The 19,301-nt window shown below is 47.8% G+C and overlaps 1 protein-coding gene across 1 annotated transcript in view; it reads right to left on the bottom strand.

Moving 5' to 3' along the window:
• Positions 1–4,949: 4,949 nt before the first annotated feature.
• The window catches only part of LHPP (phospholysine phosphohistidine inorganic pyrophosphate phosphatase), an 82,138-nt gene continuing 67,786 nt past the window's right edge, over positions 4,950–19,301 (bottom strand). Inside the window, exon 7 of the mRNA XM_026851039.1 lies at positions 4,950–5,310. Within this exon, the coding sequence (XP_026706840.1) occupies positions 5,220–5,310 (91 nt within the window). The 3' untranslated portion in view covers positions 4,950–5,219. The remainder of the gene's footprint in view (positions 5,311–19,301) is intronic.

The raw sequence follows: 19,301 nt of genomic DNA, 5'->3' as shown, positions 1-19,301 counted from the left end.
CCCTCAGCGCTGGCTCAGCCCGACTCTTCAACCCCTCCAGGGATCCCGGGGACTCCCCCCTGCCCTGGGCAGCCCATTCCAACGCCCAACAGCCCCTTCTGCACAGAAATCCTTCCTCAGAGCCAGCCTGACCCTGCCCTGGGCAGCTTGAGGCCATTCCCTCGGGGCCTGGCGCTGGGGCCTTGGCTCCAGAGACTCATCCCCCCTCTCTGCCCCCTCCTGGCAGGGAGTTGCCGAGGGCCAGGAGGTCTCCCCTCAGCCTCCTCTTCTCCAGACTGAACCCCCCCAGTTCCCCCAGCCGCTCCCCAGCAGACCTGTGCTCCAGACCCTGCCCCAGCTCCGTTGCCCTTCTCTGGCCACACTCAAGTCATTCAATGGCCTTTTCGGGGTGAGGGGCCCAAAGCTGAACCCAGGGATCAAGGGGCGGCCTCCCCAGTGCCGAGCACAGGGGTCAGATCACTTCCCTGTCCCTGCTGGCCACACTATTGCTGATATAAGCCAAGATCCCATTGGCCTTCTTGGCCACCTGGGCACACTGCTGGCTCATGCTCAGTCAGATAGCAATCAACACCCCCAGGTCCCTCTCTGGCAGCTTCCCAGCCACTCCTCCCCAGATAAAGGCATATTCTGATTTTTTTAAAAAAGTACAAATCTCATGGCCATACCCGCTCACTGGAGCAGGGCCTAACAGCCCTGCACATGCTGAGTATTCTCTAGCAGCAGGATGGGGCTGAGCTGGGGCCAAACTGATGTGGTGGGTGCTGGGTGGGCAAGAGGCCCTGGCTGCATGGGCAGGATTTCAATAAGAAGGGGTAAAAAACCCCCCTGTCCCTCCCCCAAAAGCCGTATCTGCCCACAAGATCCCCCACGGAGAGAAGGAAAAACCCATCATGACCCTCGTCAGCTTATTCCAGCCAATGAAAAGCATTTCAGATCCTCAACACATCCCTGACAGCGCTGATGGGATGGAACACAACAACAAACGGGCCAGATCTGCAGGATGAGGTTTATTCCCAACAGGACGGAGTCATTGTTCCGGAATGAGTCACAGCATTACCAGATTCCCCAGCCCTAACCCAGGGTGGTGCCAGACAGGGGATGTTATTCCTTGCTAGGTAGCTGAAACAGGCTCATTATTGTGAAGAGACTCGGTGGCTTGTCCAAGGCGTGACCTAGTCTGGCCAGCAGCCGTTTCAGGATGACAACAAGCTGTGTCAGCAGCAATAAGGGTTCTTCCATCCTGAAAAACAAAAGGATTTTAATAGGAAAAGTCTTAGCACACGCACGGGGAGTTTGCTGTGTGGTTTTAGATGCAGCTCTTTGAGCCTGTTCTATGAAAGATTACATAAAAAAGAAAAAACAAACAACAAAAAGAAGTATTTGTAAAATAGATTGTAATTTTTCCACATTATAGCATAGCCTATTTGGCCAATAAAGTTGTGTTTCAAGTGCATTGTTTAAAAGCTCCTGGCTGAACAGGCTAACAGACTTATGTAGGATGTTATAGGATTGTAGCAGTGCTTTACAGCGTTTATGGGTTTGATGTTCAAGAAATCAAAAGAAGAGGATGGCCAAAAAAAAAAAAAAGAAAAAAGAAAAAAAAAAAAGCTTTCTGAAGTTATGACCTGTAGTAGCCAAGTCTCGCTGGCAATTGCACAAGCGCAGCGGGATGTGCGTGTCCCCGGGGAGGGGCTGCCCGAGGTGCCCCCCCGGTGCGGGCGAGGAGCCTGCCCGCTCGTACCCCCTCCATGACTTGATTGCACTAGAGCAGCTCAGTCTCAGGAAATTGCTTGTTACTTTTACTGTGTAAATAAAGCTTCCTGGTTCAATAACCCCCCGGCCGGCGTCTCCTCTCTGTGCTGTCCCCGCGGCCGGGCGCTGCGGCGGGGTCGAGGGCGTCGGGGATGAGGGTTGGGGTGTGATGGGGCAGAGCTGGGGGTGGGCACAGGAACCCCGTGTGCCTCTTGTCTCCCGGAGGGGGAGTCTGGCTGCACCTCCCTGGCATCTCCATGGGATGTGGGGAGGGCGTGTGTGTCCCAAAAATGGGTGTGAGTTGGGAAAGGTGGGGCTCCTCCATCGAGGTGTCCATGTCAGAAATAGTAGGGGTGTCCCAGCCGTGGGTTGCACCAGGAAAATGGGCATGTAGTGGTGTTCATCAGATGTGATGTGGTGGGGAGAGGTCTCCCATGGCCCTCCTCCCCAGGCCTGTCGCTGGCTGTAATTTAGCTGTAACGCAGCTGAAGAGGCAGCAGCAAAATGCGAATCGACATTTAACTGCCAAGTAGCACCTTGTGCTTTGTGTTTAAGGTGAGGGCGCACGGGGGTTTTAAATAAATTCTTGGGGAAACGGGGTAATATCACCCTACAGCCTTTGTAAACCAGAAGGGACAACGGCTGCGTTTCCTTGAGGGAGCAAACAGTTTAAAAAGTTTCATGACAGATGGCAGGATGTTTATCGGCCTAAACTCAATAGGCAGATAAACAGGCTTAGTATAGTAGAACAGAAAGGAAGAATTATAGGATAAATAAGAAATTCTCAGTGATCCGTCACAGCCCTAACGTTCGACGGGGGTTTACAGCATCTTTTGCATGTGCAGGGATGCACACAGCGCTGTACACTTTGGCTGAACTGCCACACAGAGGATAAAAAGATACAAAACCAGATTGAAAAACTGCACTAAGGTCATTTTCCCAGATGTGGTTTATTTTATTCTAATTGAATTCTTAGCCCGCTTTCCCCCACTGTCCCCAAGGGGTACCATGCAGCTCAGCAGCCAGCTGGTAGCTCTGAAAAACATGAGTTTCCAACACTCACGGGCTGCTCCGGGAAGATGGAGCATCATTTCGGTGTCCTTCAGTGACCGGGGGTCGGCTTCAGCTGGTGGGACTGCTGGAATTATTTACCTCCTGCTTGCAAATGGAGAAATCAGTAGCTGAATGCGGAGAGCGGCCAGAGCACGCTGCCTGAGCATAGGTATATGTAAATATATAGAATTAATATATATATTATATATAATATAGAAAAATATATATAATATATATAAAAATATATATAATTGCATACCTTTCTATGGTTAAAGCCCAAATGGTGTCGTCGTTCCACTCCAGTCTAAAGCATAAAGTCTTGCCTAAAACCCAAGGGGGTGCAGAGCTGCTGACACACTGGTTAAAAGGGGACTTTAGCCTAAAAAAGGGTGACCCTGGCAATCGCTGGCAGGTGTCAGTGAAGGTGGGCAGCCCCTGGTTCCCCTGGCCGGACATGAAGTGACCCTCCCATGCGCGGCGTGGCCTGGTGTTGCCACGCACGCTGCAAGAGCTGCAAAACCAAAAACCCTGGGGATCTGCTGGAGTCCTGCAATGCCCAGCGGTGGGGAGCAGCTCATTTTTACAGAATCGCAGAATCATCTCGGCTGGAAAAGCCCTTGCAGCTCCTCCAGCCCAACCATGACCCTCCCCCTGACCGTTCCCAACTCCCCCAGATCCCTCAGCGCTGGCTCAGCCCGACTCTTCAACCCCTCCAGGGATCCCGGGGACTCCCCCCTGCCCTGGGCAGCCCATTCCAACGCCCAACAGCCCCTTCTGCACAGAAATCCTTCCTCAGAGCCAGCCTGACCCTGCCCTGGGCAGCTTGAGGCCATTCCCTCGGGGCCTGGCGCTGGGGCCTTGGCTCCAGAGACTCATCCCCCCTCTCTGCCCCCTCCTGGCAGGGAGTTGCAGAGGGCCAGGAGGTCTCCCCTCAGCCTCCTCTTCTCCAGACTGAACCCCCCCAGTTCCCCCAGCCGCTCCCCAGCAGACCTGTGCTCCAGACCCTGCCCCAGCTCCGTTGCCCTTCTCTGGCCACACTCAAGTCATTCAATGGCCTTTTCGGGGTGAGGGGCCCAAAGCTGAACCCAGGGATCAAGGGGCGGCCTCCCCAGTGCCGAGCACAGGGGTCAGATCACTTCCCTGTCCCTGCTGGCCACACTATTGCTGATATAAGCCAAGATCCCATTGGCCTTCTTGGCCACCTGGGCACACTGCTGGCTCATGCTCAGTCAGATAGCAATCAACACCCCCAGGTCCCTCTCTGGCAGCTTCCCAGCCACTCCTCCCCAGATAAAGGCATATTCTGATTTTTTTAAAAAAGTACAAATCTCATGGCCATACCCGCTCACTGGAGCAGGGCCTAACAGCCCTGCACATGCTGAGTATTCTCTAGCAGCAGGATGGGGCTGAGCTGGGGCCAAACTGATGTGGTGGGTGCTGGGTGGGCAAGAGGCCCTGGCTGCATGGGCAGGATTTCAATAAGAAGGGGTAAAAAACCCCCCTGTCCCTCCCCCAAAAGCCGTATCTGCCCACAAGATCCCCCACGGAGAGAAGGAAAAACCCATCATGACCCTCGTCAGCTTATTCCAGCCAATGAAAAGCATTTCAGATCCTCAACACATCCCTGACAGCGCTGATGGGATGGAACACAACAACAAACGGGCCAGATCTGCAGGATGAGGTTTATTCCCAACAGGACGGAGTCATTGTTCCGGAATGAGTCACAGCATTACCAGATTCCCCAGCCCTAACCCAGGGTGGTGCCAGACAGGGGCTTAATCGTGGCAGAAACGCAGTTATCAGCTTGCCAAGGGCACGGGGCTGTCCCCTTCCTCGGGGTTTTTGTGGTGCCCACAGTGAGGGGCATACACGGGATCCTGCTGGGCCAGCACAGCCCAGCCTAGGGGTTGGTGGCCTCCACCACCCCTGAAGGATACCCCCCATCCCATCTCTGGTGCCCTGAAAGGCACAGTATGGGTGAGTTAAACAGAAAAGCCTGTTAGAAAAGGGGTGTTGGGATCCCCCATTTCACAACTGGCCACCTCCAGGCTGTGTCCCCGGTGTAAGGAAAGAGTTAAAGAGGGTACAGCCCCCCCCAAGCATGGCCTGGAGGAGGCAGTAGCCCCTCACCACCCTCAGGGAAGAGCCTCTGTTTTGGGAGAGCTGATTTCAGAAGGTGTTCAAGATGTGCCAGAGGACAGCAGGGTTGGCGTTCCCTTTGATGAGGTCAGCAGATCAATTTTAGCAGCGTTAGGTGAAATATTTAGGAGCGCAGGTGTTCACCACCCCGGGCAAGGCTGGGTGTGGGTCTGTTCGTGTCAGGTGGAGGGTGGAGAGGACGAAGGGGTCTCGTGGTGGGGCTGCAAGCGAGGCCTCGTCCCCGTCCCTTCCGATCGCCCGCGGCGCCGGCGGTTTTACAGCTGCTGGAGGATAATGTCAACCGCTTCGGCGAGGTTGTTCACGTACGCGTCAGGCTTCACGTGGGGGTGGTTTTCATCGCAAGGCCTGCAAAGGACACAAGGGCACAGCTGAGCAAGGACAAGCTCCCAACCAGGTCCCAAGCCCCTGCATGCAGAACCCAGGGCAGCACCAAGGTGGCCCCAGATGGAGCATCCTCAGGTGAGCCTGGTTTCACGTTTCTTTCTCTTCTTTCTTCCCCTCTTCCCCCTTCTCTGTACCCAGGTCTTCCCTGAACGCTATGGCAGACCCCATGTACAACAGAGCTGGGCAAAACCTTGCAAAGCTTTGTATGGAAAACAATCTATGTCGTTAACTAATCCAAATTAATGCACTGCATTTTACGTGGCAGGTTAGTTACATTCAGGCAATAGGAGTATCAGACAGGGATTACTGTGAGAACACTTCACTGCAAGCCTAGGATCCTATGAAACTGTGCAAGTAATTATTCTCCCATGGTATTCTCTAGAAATAGGCAAAGAAAAACTCACTTCCGACCTCGACACACGGAAGGTCTGTACATAGCTTCAGTGAATGGGAAGGCCCTGTCAGGGTTTAATTCTGCAGGACCACCATCTTATAAATCTAACAGCGGTGGTTTCAGATGGTACCATGAAAAGGGTTGGACTCGCCCTCCACTGTGAGTCACCACCCCAAAGCAGAGCAGCTTGAAGCCATTTTTTTGCCAATGTTTAATTAGAGGTACTGGCCTAACGAGGTGCAGATGCGCAATCCCGTTTTACTGACTCAGCAGCATTGCTGGTGGGAAGGGGGGCAGATGTGGGAGGCAGAAATTTTCCAAACCTCGTAGTCCTGGCTCTTGGGCTGAGAAACCCAACAGCTGCTGAAGAGAAAACATATGTATTTTATACGCTTAATGGCTTTCCTTTGGGAAAGAGATGAGAGCCCTGACGTCCACCTCCCGTCTCTCCCGCTCCCTATAAAGGGCAAACCTTTATTTAGCACGGGCCATTTTCTCAGAGGGGAAGATGCATTTCCCATCGGATGCATGGGAGGCAGAGAGATGATTATTGTTATTATTTATGATGTGCAGAATTTGGTGAGCACTTGTCTGTACAAGTACCAAATTATTTCTTCACTTCCAGCACTGAAGCTCCCCAGGGCTATTTCCTTTCTGTTCATTTTTCAGCCGTGCTCTTCACATCTGAGCACAACGAGCTCCTCACAAAGCCACGGCCTCTTTCGGGAGCTCGCGCTGCTCGAGATTTTGCTTGCTGCAAAGTTACAGTATGCAACTAGGAAAAATAAAACCCACCGATACTCAGCATTCCTTGTGTCACTTGCAAAGCCATGGCTGGCACAAGGACGATGGCTCCATGAAAACAGACTCTACATTGGTGGTGGCTGTCATAAAAGCATCTTATTTAAAAGGTGGAAGGTTATTCCATGGGTCTTATGTAATTAACCAAGTTCTATCCTGTTACAGGGCTAGGGTGCAATAAGAACAGTAATTATGGTGGGTTTTAGGTTTTCCTCAACTGAAGAATTTAGATTGCAGAAGGTAAAGGAAGTTATAATACACAATGGAGAAAACCCTTCATATATAAAGCAAGTAAAAATCCAGTATATATCCATCTCTTAGGTGGCGATTATTGCTTAGCCTCTGATTTAACCAAGTGCCTTTTAGGAATACAGAAATACCTTTGGGGGCTGGGTGGGGAAATACTAATTTCTCAGCAATAATCCTTAATTTGAGTGGAGATCTGAACAAAGTAGTGAACAAAACTTCCCATTTTACACCCTGAAAAATTTGTCTTTTCTAGCTTATACATTAGGAGAAAATTTTAAGAACTGCTTGAAATGAACACTTCTACAAAAAATTTTCAATTGCACAGCACTCTTTGATCTATTAAAAGGATTTTTGTGACTGGTATCTGTGCTGACTATACAGAAATCCACCTGTAACTCAGTTGCTAAATGCCAGTCATCAAGGAAATGCCCTGTATATGCTAAATGTGTGCTGTGGAAGGCGTGTGTGTGTGTGTATATATATATATATATAAAGTAAAGCAAACTAGGAAATAAGGTATTTTTATCTATTTGTCCAAACAAAATGTGATCACACCACACAGATTGGCCAACCACCAATGCCTGGCTCCAGCAAGGTAAATAAAACCCACCTTAGCTCCCAGAGAGCTACAAGTTCACCCCCACATGTTGCCCAACCGCCCCACGGGACCACTGGGGTCATTTTTATCTGCTGTACCCCTATTATTCATCCGAACCTGATTATTTCTCTTCTGCTTTGCAGTCCAATACCCGACAGGGTTACAGCTGGGAGCCCCTAAGATACTCTTCTGCTCCCCATGCTGCAGACAGACAGCCTCACTCACAACGTAAGGGTTTCAGTAGTTTTAATAATGCTTTACTGGTGTTATCCAGAAGAAAACAAGAGGAATACAGAGCCCTTACACAGAGATGTCTCCCCTTAACACAGACAGGGTGAAGCAGTTCATCAGGTGCCTCCCCTGCTTGGCCCGGCTCCAGCCAGGACCTCGCTTTCCCCCGTGGTGGGGACCAGCCCCGTGACACCACGCTGTCCCCACGCCGGCCATCCCTACCCCCCTGCCCCGGCTTCACTTCAGCCCATGGCACATTTTGGAGTTGCTTTTCAGACATGTCATATGTCTTAGATTACCTATATGCTCATCACTGCTAAGCGGGGGGAAATGCAATAAATAAAATTGTCTGAACTCTGTAGGAAAGCAGAGAACTGGAATAAAACACACTTCCCTGCTCTCTTGCCTTTTCCTAGGGCTGTGCTGGGAGCTTTTATTCCTGTCAGTGCCACCCCAAGAGCTGTTTCATGTGGCCTCTTCCTTTGTCTCGCAGAACGCTTTGTAGCTCACACAACTGCACACAAATAGCCAAGTGATGGGGGATTTTTTTCCCCCCTCTAGCTCAGTATTGCTCTTTTAAGCATCTGTCGAAAGGAAACTGCAAGTAATAATCCCCCAACTCTAATGCCAAGAAGCAACACTCCAAATGTAGCAGAACAATCCAGGAGCCCAAGTCTGGGTGCCAGAAGTGAGGGAGAAGAGGGAGTTCTGCCATAAAACCTCTGAGCAAACCCAAGATGCTGGAAGATGAGCCCTTCTTCTGCCATCTGATGGGAGCAGAGACCATGGTCCCACACCAGCCTCTTCCCCAGGGGATTGGGGCTGTTTCCCAGGAGAAACCTCCAGTTATTGAGAGTTTTAAGATGCCCTTCAGTGGAGCTCTGGAACTCAGCGCTGGTGTCCTAAGCATTGCTTTGGTGTGTCTGAGCCTCCCTGGGCAGGGCCACAGGGTGCAGGTGGAAACTCTGGCCAAGAGCAGATCTCGCTCTCACGGTTTCATTTTGGCTTCTCTTCCAGTGACAATGACCCTCTGTGCATTGCATGTGGCAGACTTCACAACAGCAGGTCACAAAGCTGACAGCGGAGGTTACTTTTTAGTACTTTTTCATATCCCAGAAACAAATTTTTTAAATCTAAAAATATCTTTAATTTGCTAGGTCAGTTGAAGAATAAACTCGCATTGAGCTAACTTTAAGATAAACTCCTTCTGATCTTGTTTTTCATGTGGGACTCTGGTTGCAGAGAAGAACATAAATCAAAATGACAGAAAATTATATTCTGTAGCTGAATATTGAGCTGTCAGCAGTCTTGGCCAGTGCACAAACTCGCTTGTGAAAAATCAACTCCAGCCTTGGGAAACACTCTTTTCGGTAAAGCAGGACTCCTTGGAGAAGCTGAGCACCACAGCCCAGATTGAGTACACAAGGAATGTTTCCCAGCCCAAGTTGGCCATGACAGCAGTGAAATGTGGCACTTCATTTCTGTGTTGGCTCTGGGTGGCCACCTGGCTAGTATACAAAGTGGTCAAGGAAAGAATGGCTTAGCACAGGGACCCTCTGAAATCCAGGGTGGTCCTTCTTGGTCCCTTCAGGGACACATGATCTGTGCCCGCCCTTCTGTGCATCGGGCAGTGTTAGGAGAGTATCTTCTTCAAAGGAAAAAAAAACATCCAAAGTGATCTACACGTTACAACACATTAAAGATATGAAGTATCTTTAGCATGATGCAACATGGACAGAGGTCTTGAGACTCAGTAGTTACTCACGTCCATCAAGTCATCCTCAGGAGATGAATAAACATCCCCCTCTCCCAGGGAGCATTTATCACTGTCGTGCTGCAAAGCTCAGCAGCTATCTATAGCCCCATGTGCTCCCAGCCTGATCCTCCGCCCATACTTAACTGGTTAGTTCAGATCAATGCTTCAGTCTGAGACATCAAGGAAGCAGCAGGGTGCTCCAGAAAACTGGCTCTGCAATTTTAACTCTTCACTCAGTCACTTGGTAAGAGAAGCTCCAGCATGGTACCAGGGCTACTGACTAGCATAGAGGGATGGCTTCCTCCTGGAGAAGCATAAAACCAAATCCTAGATCATAAGGGGCAGTGAAAAATCAACTTTTGCAAGAATAAGAAGGTTCACTTACTGCCTGGGTTTGATTTCCACTTGCATAGGTCTGTTCTGAGAAGCTAAATTCCCTACCTAGACTCAGCTATCAGGAAAGGCCTTGAATTGCCCCAACCTTCCATGTAATTTTCTGCGACGGTTCACCCAGATGCACTTGAGTATCTGTGAGGGATGAAGGGATCTATGCTGGTTTGTACAGTCCTCTGCGGGAACTACCACGAGTCTTTAAAGTCCATGAAGCAAATACATGCAGAAGAGAACCTTGCCAGGGACAGTGTAAAAAGATGCCCTAAAATACACAGACTTTGAGTTAACCCTTGTCTTTCCCATACCAGTCGGAATTCTGGGTTTAGTCTGTGGGTCGAGGCGGGCATTGAATGTTCCTGGCAGGTCCTGGGGGACCTGGGGGACCATTTCTGCAAAGGGAATTGGAGCTGCAGAACGTCTGTGAAGCAAAGCATGTGGCTGGGTGCCGGAGATGTCCTGCTGAGCTGGAAGCCAACAGTCCCATTGGGAGAAAGGAGGGGGTGTCTGAGCACCAAACCCTCACCCCATGCTGTCCTAGGAAACTTCACATTGCCTTTGGAATGACTTTCTCAGCGCTTTGCTTGTGCTCATTTCCAACAAAACATATGGGGAACAAAAAGGAAACAGCTGGATTACTGTGTGGACAAAATATTTAGCAGATAAAAGTCTAAGTGGAGGTAGCTGACATGGATAGTTATGGCCACGGGGATGGAAACAGCCCCAGAATCCAGCTCAATCCAAGACCTGCCGAAACCTGACTTTAGAAAACAGGAGCAGGTGGGGATTGATCAACACAAGATTAGTATCACAGGTTAAAATTAGCTTTTACATAGTTCTTTAAAAATAGGGGTGGGTAGGAAAAACACCATGCAGGGCCAAAGCAAGGCACCAAAGTTAATTTGAAAAAGACAAATGATCTCACATTCCAGCATACAGAGCTGCAGTCATTTGGCAAACCTGATCTGTAATGCTGTGTGTCCCACGATTGGTGACCTTTCTGGCAGCACAGGTTTCTGTGAGACAGCAAACCCCATCCCACAAACTCTCCCCCTGCTTGGAAAGGGATCTCTCTGTGTCACCACACAGACTTCCCACTAACTCCCCAATTAAACAACATGTGCTCCTTCTGCATAAAATCAGATAAAAAAGTTTGAAACCATTTCTCCTGACAGCGTATTCTTCGGGGACTCTTACCATGGCTGTAAAATACGTGAGGCAGTTTAACAAGATTTTCTTTATGGGGAATGTAAACAGACACTGTAACCTCTGCTGGTTTCTTTGGACAGATGCACTAATTTTACTCAGTGTCACAAGTGAAACTCTCATTTTTATGAAATGTGCAATTTAATCAGTTTGGCACCAAAAACCCAAATAAATCACAGTGACTGACAGCACATTGATGGGCAGTTGATGAATGGCTGTAGATCACATTTCCTGACGTGCAATGAGAGACAAACCTGCACCAAAGCCACTAAACACACCATGTGTTGGAGCAGGTCCCAGAACTTCAGGGAACCCCGTACCTGGACCCCGTATCTCATGTTATGGACAGATCTCCCTGGAATAGGAAGAGAAGGGTTTGTGGTTAAAACACTAGATTTTGGAGAGCTGCTGTGACAGCACCCAGGGCAGAACGTTTGTCCTCATGAAGCAGCTAGCACCTTCCTCTGCTTTGCTGCCATTATTTGAGAAGATGCTTTTGTTCAAGAGAGGGGGGCACCGTCAACAGAAACTCCTAACTACAAGCCATGCAGCTGAGGATGCCTTCTGTGTGGCTGCAGAAGTCGGTGGCCTCTCGAGACAACCTTGCCATGCCATCTCCTCCTGGCCAACACGCCAGCAAGAGCTCCAGGGAAATCAAGCCCGTGTTAGAGGCTTCCAGCAACCTCCACTGCTCTTCTCTTGCCTCCCAGAACTGCACACACAGCTAATTGTGTTTAATTGCAACTCATTTAAATTCAAGCATCCACAAATAGGTAGAAATTAAGAGCCAAATTGTTTGCTAACACCTGAAGGAAGTCTGTGGGCATGCCTCTTAATTGTTCCCGTTTATGTTAAACTGCTACAGTTTTAACTGAGCAGAATAAACCAGCTTAGGTACAACACTTCTCCAGGCAATATACCTCAACATACAGGAAAATACTAAAACTGAGGGGACAGGGAGTTATCTTTCTGCATAAATTACCTAAAAATTAAAAAAATAAGTTAAAAAAAAATGCTTGGCAAATGTTAGCAAACATTCCCCAGATCTCTTTTTTCCTGAATTTCAAGGCACTTCCTAGGGCGAAGGATTGTACTTTTCAAATGTGCACGTGCTGAAAATTTAATGTGGAGTGTTCTGCTAATTTGTTTGTTTCTAATCAGCTGGCTGCACAGTGATGTTCTAATGAGCTCAGATACACAATTCCAGAAATAACTGCTTAGAAGGGGATGCTGAGAATACTGGTAGGGCTAAAATAGGTGCATGGGGGAGGGCTTGGTATCCCTGCTGCAGTTTGCTCTACCCAGTCTTCTACCAGCTCTTTTTAAACTGGCGCTTGCCAAGATCTGGTGCAGGACATCACATCGGGGAGCAAGGAGGAGGTTGGAAACAGTGATCCTAACTGCAGATATGAAGCGGTTCAGGGAAAGCAAGTGGGGCTTTGTTGAAATAAATAAGTAAAAGGAGCAGAGGTGACCAGGACAGATCATAAACTGGAGGCTAGCAGTGGCAAACTTCCATGGATATCACACACAAAGCCTGGGAGAGGGTCAACAACAATATTTCCAATACTGCTTTTCACAGGCCCGATCTTTACTCACACCAGTTGTAAATTATCTCTTGAATAATCCCAATCCCTGCCATTTCTGCAGGATACACTGCACAAACTGGCTGTTGGAACATACACCACTGAGAAAGTAGATGATGCAGGCAGCTGCTTTCCTCTGCTCATCCCTATTTATTTTATCTCTCAGGAAATACAGTACATGTGAACACGTCAGATTAAGAGTTTTGGAGATTAGAAATCCTGAAAGTCTTTGTGCAGGCTGAGGATAGGACATATATAGATTCATCTTAAGTAAGAAACAGGCATGAAGAAATGCAGGACAGCAATAGGGAGACGTGATGTGAAGTGCTGCCATTGGGACAGAGGGTACTGTTGGCTAAAGGCTCTCATGTAATTACACCAGAGAATGAGATTTTATTAGAACTGACTTCTTTCCACCACCTCCAAAACCCCTCATGCAAAAATGCACTGGAAAGTCAAGCTGATTTAAACAAATATTTAAACAAGCAAAGCACTGGTGTTCAGGCATCTGGGCAGCAATTTTCCTTGTCAAAACTGCAGAGCTCTCTCATCTTGTAAAGCAAAAGCAGTTCAGCAGGGGCCAGGCGTTAAAAGAGTGTGTACCAGCGTTACAGTGGAGGAGAGGGAACAGCACACACGCCTGTTCTGGTTTTGGACTGGTCCCCAGCCTGCTCGTCCCTGAGCACATGAGGCCTGGGGACAGCTGGTGTTGCAGGGAGAGCTGGAACTTGGTGGCCATTAGGACAGTGAGACACTCAGCTGGTCCCTTCTGCCACACGGGGCTCTGGTCCCTTTGCCCGTGCTGAAGGCATTGTGTGGGCTCTGAGCTGGGGCTGCTGCGGTCCCATCCACCCCAGAATCCAAAGGCTTCCTCCCATCATGGCTCAAAAGCCAGTCTGGCTCAGTGCTTGGGATGATGGATACTTGATAAGACTCTTCAGAAAAGGTTCGGGTGGAAGAGAGTTACAGCTGCTGCATTTGTGACTGCCATTCTCAGCCTTGTGGAAACCATTTCAATTCATCTTATGCAGTAAGGGCATGTATTGGTAACATTTGTGCAACATACTCTATGAGGCCAAATGATACAGCTAGAGGAAACAGATAAAACTTCTGAGAACACAGAGGTGCCCATTCAGCCCTTGGTCATTTGGGTTTCCCCTGTCACGCCAGCCCAGACCCATTTCACCCCGAGTTGTCTGTCCAAAAGCAAGATGCTGTGCCCAGGCTGGCCACCTGAACCTCTGTGGGAGCCTCCTCCTCAGGACAGAGAGGTCCCTCCAAGGGCAAAGGGAAGAGTATTCATCCCATGTTCATCCCAACTTCTTCAAAAACAAGTCTGGATAGGAAATACCCTCTGGAAGAGATGATTTTTCTTCCTGCTGACTCTATTTAAAACAGATGACAAGTTCGTGCCCCAGAACCAGTTCTTTGACAGCTAGGGTTAAAGAATCTGGTCTAACTTTTAGATAAAGTTTAGGTAAAGTTAGCCGAGCTAAATCCTACCTCTTGTGTTACCACAGTCTGCGAGCACCGGGTAGAAATGGACTGTATATGCCAGGCATGTCTGTGTAAGTGCAACAGCCCCCGGGCTGGATGGGGGGGGACTGGGGGAGCAGAAGTTGTGCACCATACATATGGATGCACCTAGTGCTGCAACCCAAGTACAGCACAGCTGTTTTCAATAAAAGCAAATCTCCTTCTCCCCCTGAAAAGTTAAATGCACATTCGCTGTTCGCTGAGAAAATCCGAGAACTGCCCCTGCTTTGCCAAACTATCCAGTCTAACAGGGTGTTTGCAAGCACCGTGAGACTCGGCTCTGCCTGCTTGGATTAATTATTGATGACCTGCATGGCTTTGCCAAATGACCTTACTCAATTCAGTAGAAAATAAATTTAAATGCCCCTGAGAAAGAATTTGGACATAAATGCTTTCTTTGTGCATATATACAAACAGATGTGCATTTTAAATGCAACCGATGCATTAGCTATTAATGGCACTTAATATTACACAAGAGTGGGAAAGATTAATTTCAAGGGCTGAATTTGAAGCTCAGTGGTGCTCAGGTCTCTTACTCCGTTAGGCACTGTTAAAGACTTTAACCTAAGAGAATATTTCACTGCTTTGCTTTAATACACTGCTTACAAAATCCATATGAAACGTGTAAAATGAATGCTGGCTTCTGCATTTGCAAAGCATCGCATGGAGATTTAAGTCACATAACTCTGGTAGATCCAGATACTAGCAAGAAAGGAGCTTTGCAGATTACCAAAGAGAGAAGTTTTAATTTAAGATTTCCAATGCTGTTTTGGAGAAGTTTAATTTAAAAAGTATTAGGTCAAATCTGCACTGATAATGTAACCCTCTAAACAAGACACCCGAAGATAGAGTATTAAAAGACTGTTTCTCACCAGACAAGAATTTGAGCTACCCTAAGGAGAATAATATTTGTCTTCAGATGGTGCTCACTAAATCAGTCTTAATTTTAAATGAGAATGAAACTATGAAGTATCTGTGCCACTCCCAGGAAACCCAAGCAGACAGACACGCATGCAGCCAGCTCTCCTTCCAAAGGGCAGGAACAGCCAATTCACGCACATCTTGGGAACCAGCACCTCCCTGCTACAAATCCTTTCTCAATGTGAGAAACCAAAAAAGCACCTACATTGGAAAATTAAGGCACGCTCTGCGTCTTCAGCTGCAAAGTTGCTCAGCTTCAACAAGGCTGGTCACACAGCAACCCCGGCACAGCAGGAATTCTCCATGGGGTCTCTGACTTCTCCCAGAGCAGACAGGAATAGCCCATCCGACCCCACTACGCTCCAGGATGTCGGGAACCCCCCTGTTTCTAAACACGCTCATGCTTTTAACTGATATAACACAAGGGAATATATATTTGGAATAACCAGCAAGAGTTCAGCCTAAGCTTTGAGTCAGTGCATTATTTATGACTTCTGAAAGGGCTCAGAGCCACCTGAGCACACAGAACCCACCCAAATAACTTGGGTGTGCTTCTCAGAAACTTCTGTCCCTTCTAAAGCAGAAACTTTGCTACAGTTATTTCAAATTATGGCTCATTTGCTTAAGCCACTCTGTAAATGAGATCCTCATAATCTCTTTAGAAGTTTGCATGCTGTGAATGTCTGCCTGCCTTTGCTTCCATGGCCACAGTGCCAAGGAGATAGGGAATATTTTTACCAATATCTGCACACCTATAAATGTATCTATACAGCACCATTTTCAATAAAGGCAATGAGCTTTTGGACAAGGGAGAATCCTTTCCTATCTGCACAGTGCCTACAGCAACGCAGCCTTCACTTGGTGATGTTGAACTTCTATAATATGATTTTCTTGTCTTAAATAACACATTTCCATGGATTATTCTGAACCCTTTCCAGCCTCTACCAGTGGCTGTTATAAAAGCAGGGATTGCTCAAGCAAGGAAAACAGCTCCGTGCGCACATCACCCAGACAGCAGCTCCTTCTGGTCCTCTGGCATACGACTCCCCAAAGGTGGCAGCCCACAGAGCTATATGTATTTTTCAGAGCCTGTGTCAGCTGCTTGAAGCTATGGAGCTGATCAACAGCTTTGCTTTTTGCTTTGTTTCAGCGATGAGAAAACCAGGCCTGCCTGGCAGCTGAGCAGGTAATGAAATAAGCCTTGTGCTGTGTGCCTGCAGCCTCCGGGCTACTGTACAGGGCCGCTGGGGAACGAGCTTCTAAATCCAACAGAAAACAATACAATCCTATATAGACCAGCAATAGGAAGCCCAGACTGGACCCCTTTTCTTTTTTAACTGGTAATTGAGATCTTAGGCTAGGCTAGCTCTCTCCAGAGAAATGCAGGATGTCCTCTGTTGATTACGTTCACAAAGATGGGAAGCTGTTCAGAGAATGATGACATGCTGCATTTATGGACTGTGCTTTGTCCAAGTATCTCAAGCTCTTTAGAAGTGTAGCAGGAAACGTGCAGCACCACTGCCCTGGAAACACGCTTACTGCAGCCGCGCAGGGAGGCAGCAGGGACGGCCGCGGCGTCTTCCTTCGCCTCCTGGCTCTCTTCCACCTGGTCCTCGCATCAGACAGGACATGGGAGGGAGAGCCAGGCTGAGGAAAGCCAGCTAGCACATTTTTCAAGGTGTCAAACCACATCTACGTTTGTGCTTAAGAATGGATTACGGAAAGTATGTTAAGCTAACATTGTTAGTGTAAGGATTAAATCCCCAGCACTCCTGGCAGCCAGCCCTCTGCTTGGACCAGGAGAATAGCCCAAGGTTTATACCCACTTCCTTCCAGCTTTGAGTTACAGCTCCTCAGATGAAGGTTGCTGGTGTGTCTGACTTGCAGTGTGCTACAGCACACGCATAGTGCAGAATCAGCACAAACCCCACTCAAGTCTTCCATGAGTTTTGTCAAACACCTAGTTCCAGTCAAGTTAAGAGGGATTTTGCTCTACACTGTCAAAGAAATAATCCCAAATTTGAACCAACTGACTGATGCAGTAAGGCGTCTAGGATGCTTGGTTTCAGCTCGGGGCCTGTAAGCTCTGCACAGGTAAGGTCTGTGTCCTGTGCTGAACCTGCACAGCCTCCAGCACCATCCTCCCCATTGGTCCCCGGCCTCCACTTTCAAAAATATAATGGCTTACAAATACCGTGGCCACATCCAAATAGCTTCTTTAAATTAGGTTGTGTGGGACTGACTTGATAATTCCCCATGACAGTTGATTGCTGGCTGTTACTCACATGTGCAAACCACAGCCTGAAACCACAAAATCATCAGGTCTCTGACGTTACTGGGTTTGTACCGCACCTAGCACGCTCAGAACAGTGGCACCAGGCACCACCACTGCCATCACTTTGTTTTCAGACCCTGCCACATTCATCCTCATAAGGCTAAGATGGTTTCTGAGTCAGTTCTTCACCAGCTCCAAGACCTAGAAGCCAACGATCAGGCTGTGTGAGGCACCCAGAAAAGCTGTGAATGAAAGGGGGGGTGAGGGGGAATGACAACTCATCCTCCAGTGCAACACACATGCATGATTTTTCCATGACAGGTATTTGACCTCTCCCAAGGGAAAACTGAAAGAGTCTGCAAGTCACAGGAGAGTACAAAACCGCATTTCTAATGATGGCCTCAGTGTACTGGTAAGGCTATTGCAGCAGCTCAGTTTCCACTGCTGTACTACCTGCTTAAGGACGGTAAGTAGTATTTCTTAGGATCAGACTAAACTTGGTACATTTCTTAGGTATTAAAAAGACTTACAGTTTTAAAACAGAGCAGGAGAAAACCCAAATAAACAAGAACAATGGTCTGAAGACTGCTTTACCTTCTTGGTATCTGTAGTATTTGCTTTTATCTGAGCATTTCTGTCGAGACTAGTTTTCTCCTTTCACATCAGCTTCAAGACTAATCCTTCAGAGAATAAAAGGCCCATAATACTTGTTTTAGCTGTGGACCAGCTCCTTCTGTAACCCAACCTGGCTTGAAATGAAGTTTATTTACATAGCATGCTTGATACCTTTGAGAAAATCTACTACTTAAAATGCTTCAAAGGATCACTTCATACCGGGGATGGGACAGCCAAGAAGACTGTATTCTCTGTACATATAGCTAAATTCTTGCAAGGCATCCTAGGGTGGAGATATTTGTCTATGAAGTTAAAAACAACCCAACAAACTCAACACCTTTGAAAATGCATTCAAGACAGCACAGATCAATCTGTGAAGGGCTAATCAATCCTTCCTGTGGTTTTTTCCCAGTCTACAATGAAGACTTGAAATGTAGGCTCGGGGTGGGTGTGTGCTATGTGGGTATATAAGTATCATAAAGAAATTTTTGAAACAAACCACTCAAGCCCTTTTGTGGGAAGGATTTTGCTAGATCGTACAGAGAGAGACTTCATTTTCATTAAGTAAAACATTAAGAGAAGTGTTCTAACTTACAGCACTATACATTAATGCTCAGCAATGTAAGGGGTTTAATTGCCTGTTGCTTTCCCACCATAAATTACTACCTGCAGCTAATGGAAAACCTTCCTCCAGACCTGTTTCTGCACCTCACACCCATTTCATACATTCATGCTGGATGGAAACAGCAGGGCAGCCTGGAGTTTTCCAAAGTCCATACAAATGGGCATGTCTTGAGAAAGCAATGATCATTTAAGAATATTGCATGTGTTTGATGCAAGCTGCTCAAGTAGCTGACTACATAAGAAAACCCTGCAGGTTTTATGACTGAATATATCTGAATTTAATAATTAGCCAGTACAGGCTAAAGATGTCCTGTACTGACCTAATAATACAACAGTGGGACAGGACGTATCCATTACCCTTCTTCGTTTGCAGCTGAACAATATCCACATCTAAATACGTGCACAAAAATTTTTCACTCCCAAACGCAAGGCATTTCCTCCAACCTTCAAACCTGTGTCTCCCTTCTACACCCTCCTGGATTTTATAATGTTGCTTAAAAAAAAAAAAAGACCAAGAAGATGCACACGTGCCCCTAGAACAGCTACAACCTGCTGCTTGTGGGGAGGCACTGGTGGGAGCAGGCCTTCCTCCACGTACCCTCGAAGTCCAAGCCCTGACTTGTAACTAAGTCCAGCAGCCAGTTTCGCTGCTTTGTAAAGTCAGGTGTGAAATCCTCTTCTGGGTCACAGGAGTGGGTGAATCCTGAGGCAGAGCGCTACCTCCAACCCAGGCTGAAGAATCTCAGTGTGAAGAAAAAGCACTGAAAAAA

Source organism: Athene cunicularia (genome assembly GCF_003259725.1).
Source record: "Athene cunicularia isolate RWA chromosome 6 unlocalized genomic scaffold, athCun1 chr6_part1, whole genome shotgun sequence".
NCBI lineage: Eukaryota > Metazoa > Chordata > Aves > Strigiformes > Strigidae > Athene > Athene cunicularia.
The sequence above is the reverse complement of the archived record's forward strand: the minus strand, read 5'-3'. Positions and strand labels throughout refer to the sequence as shown.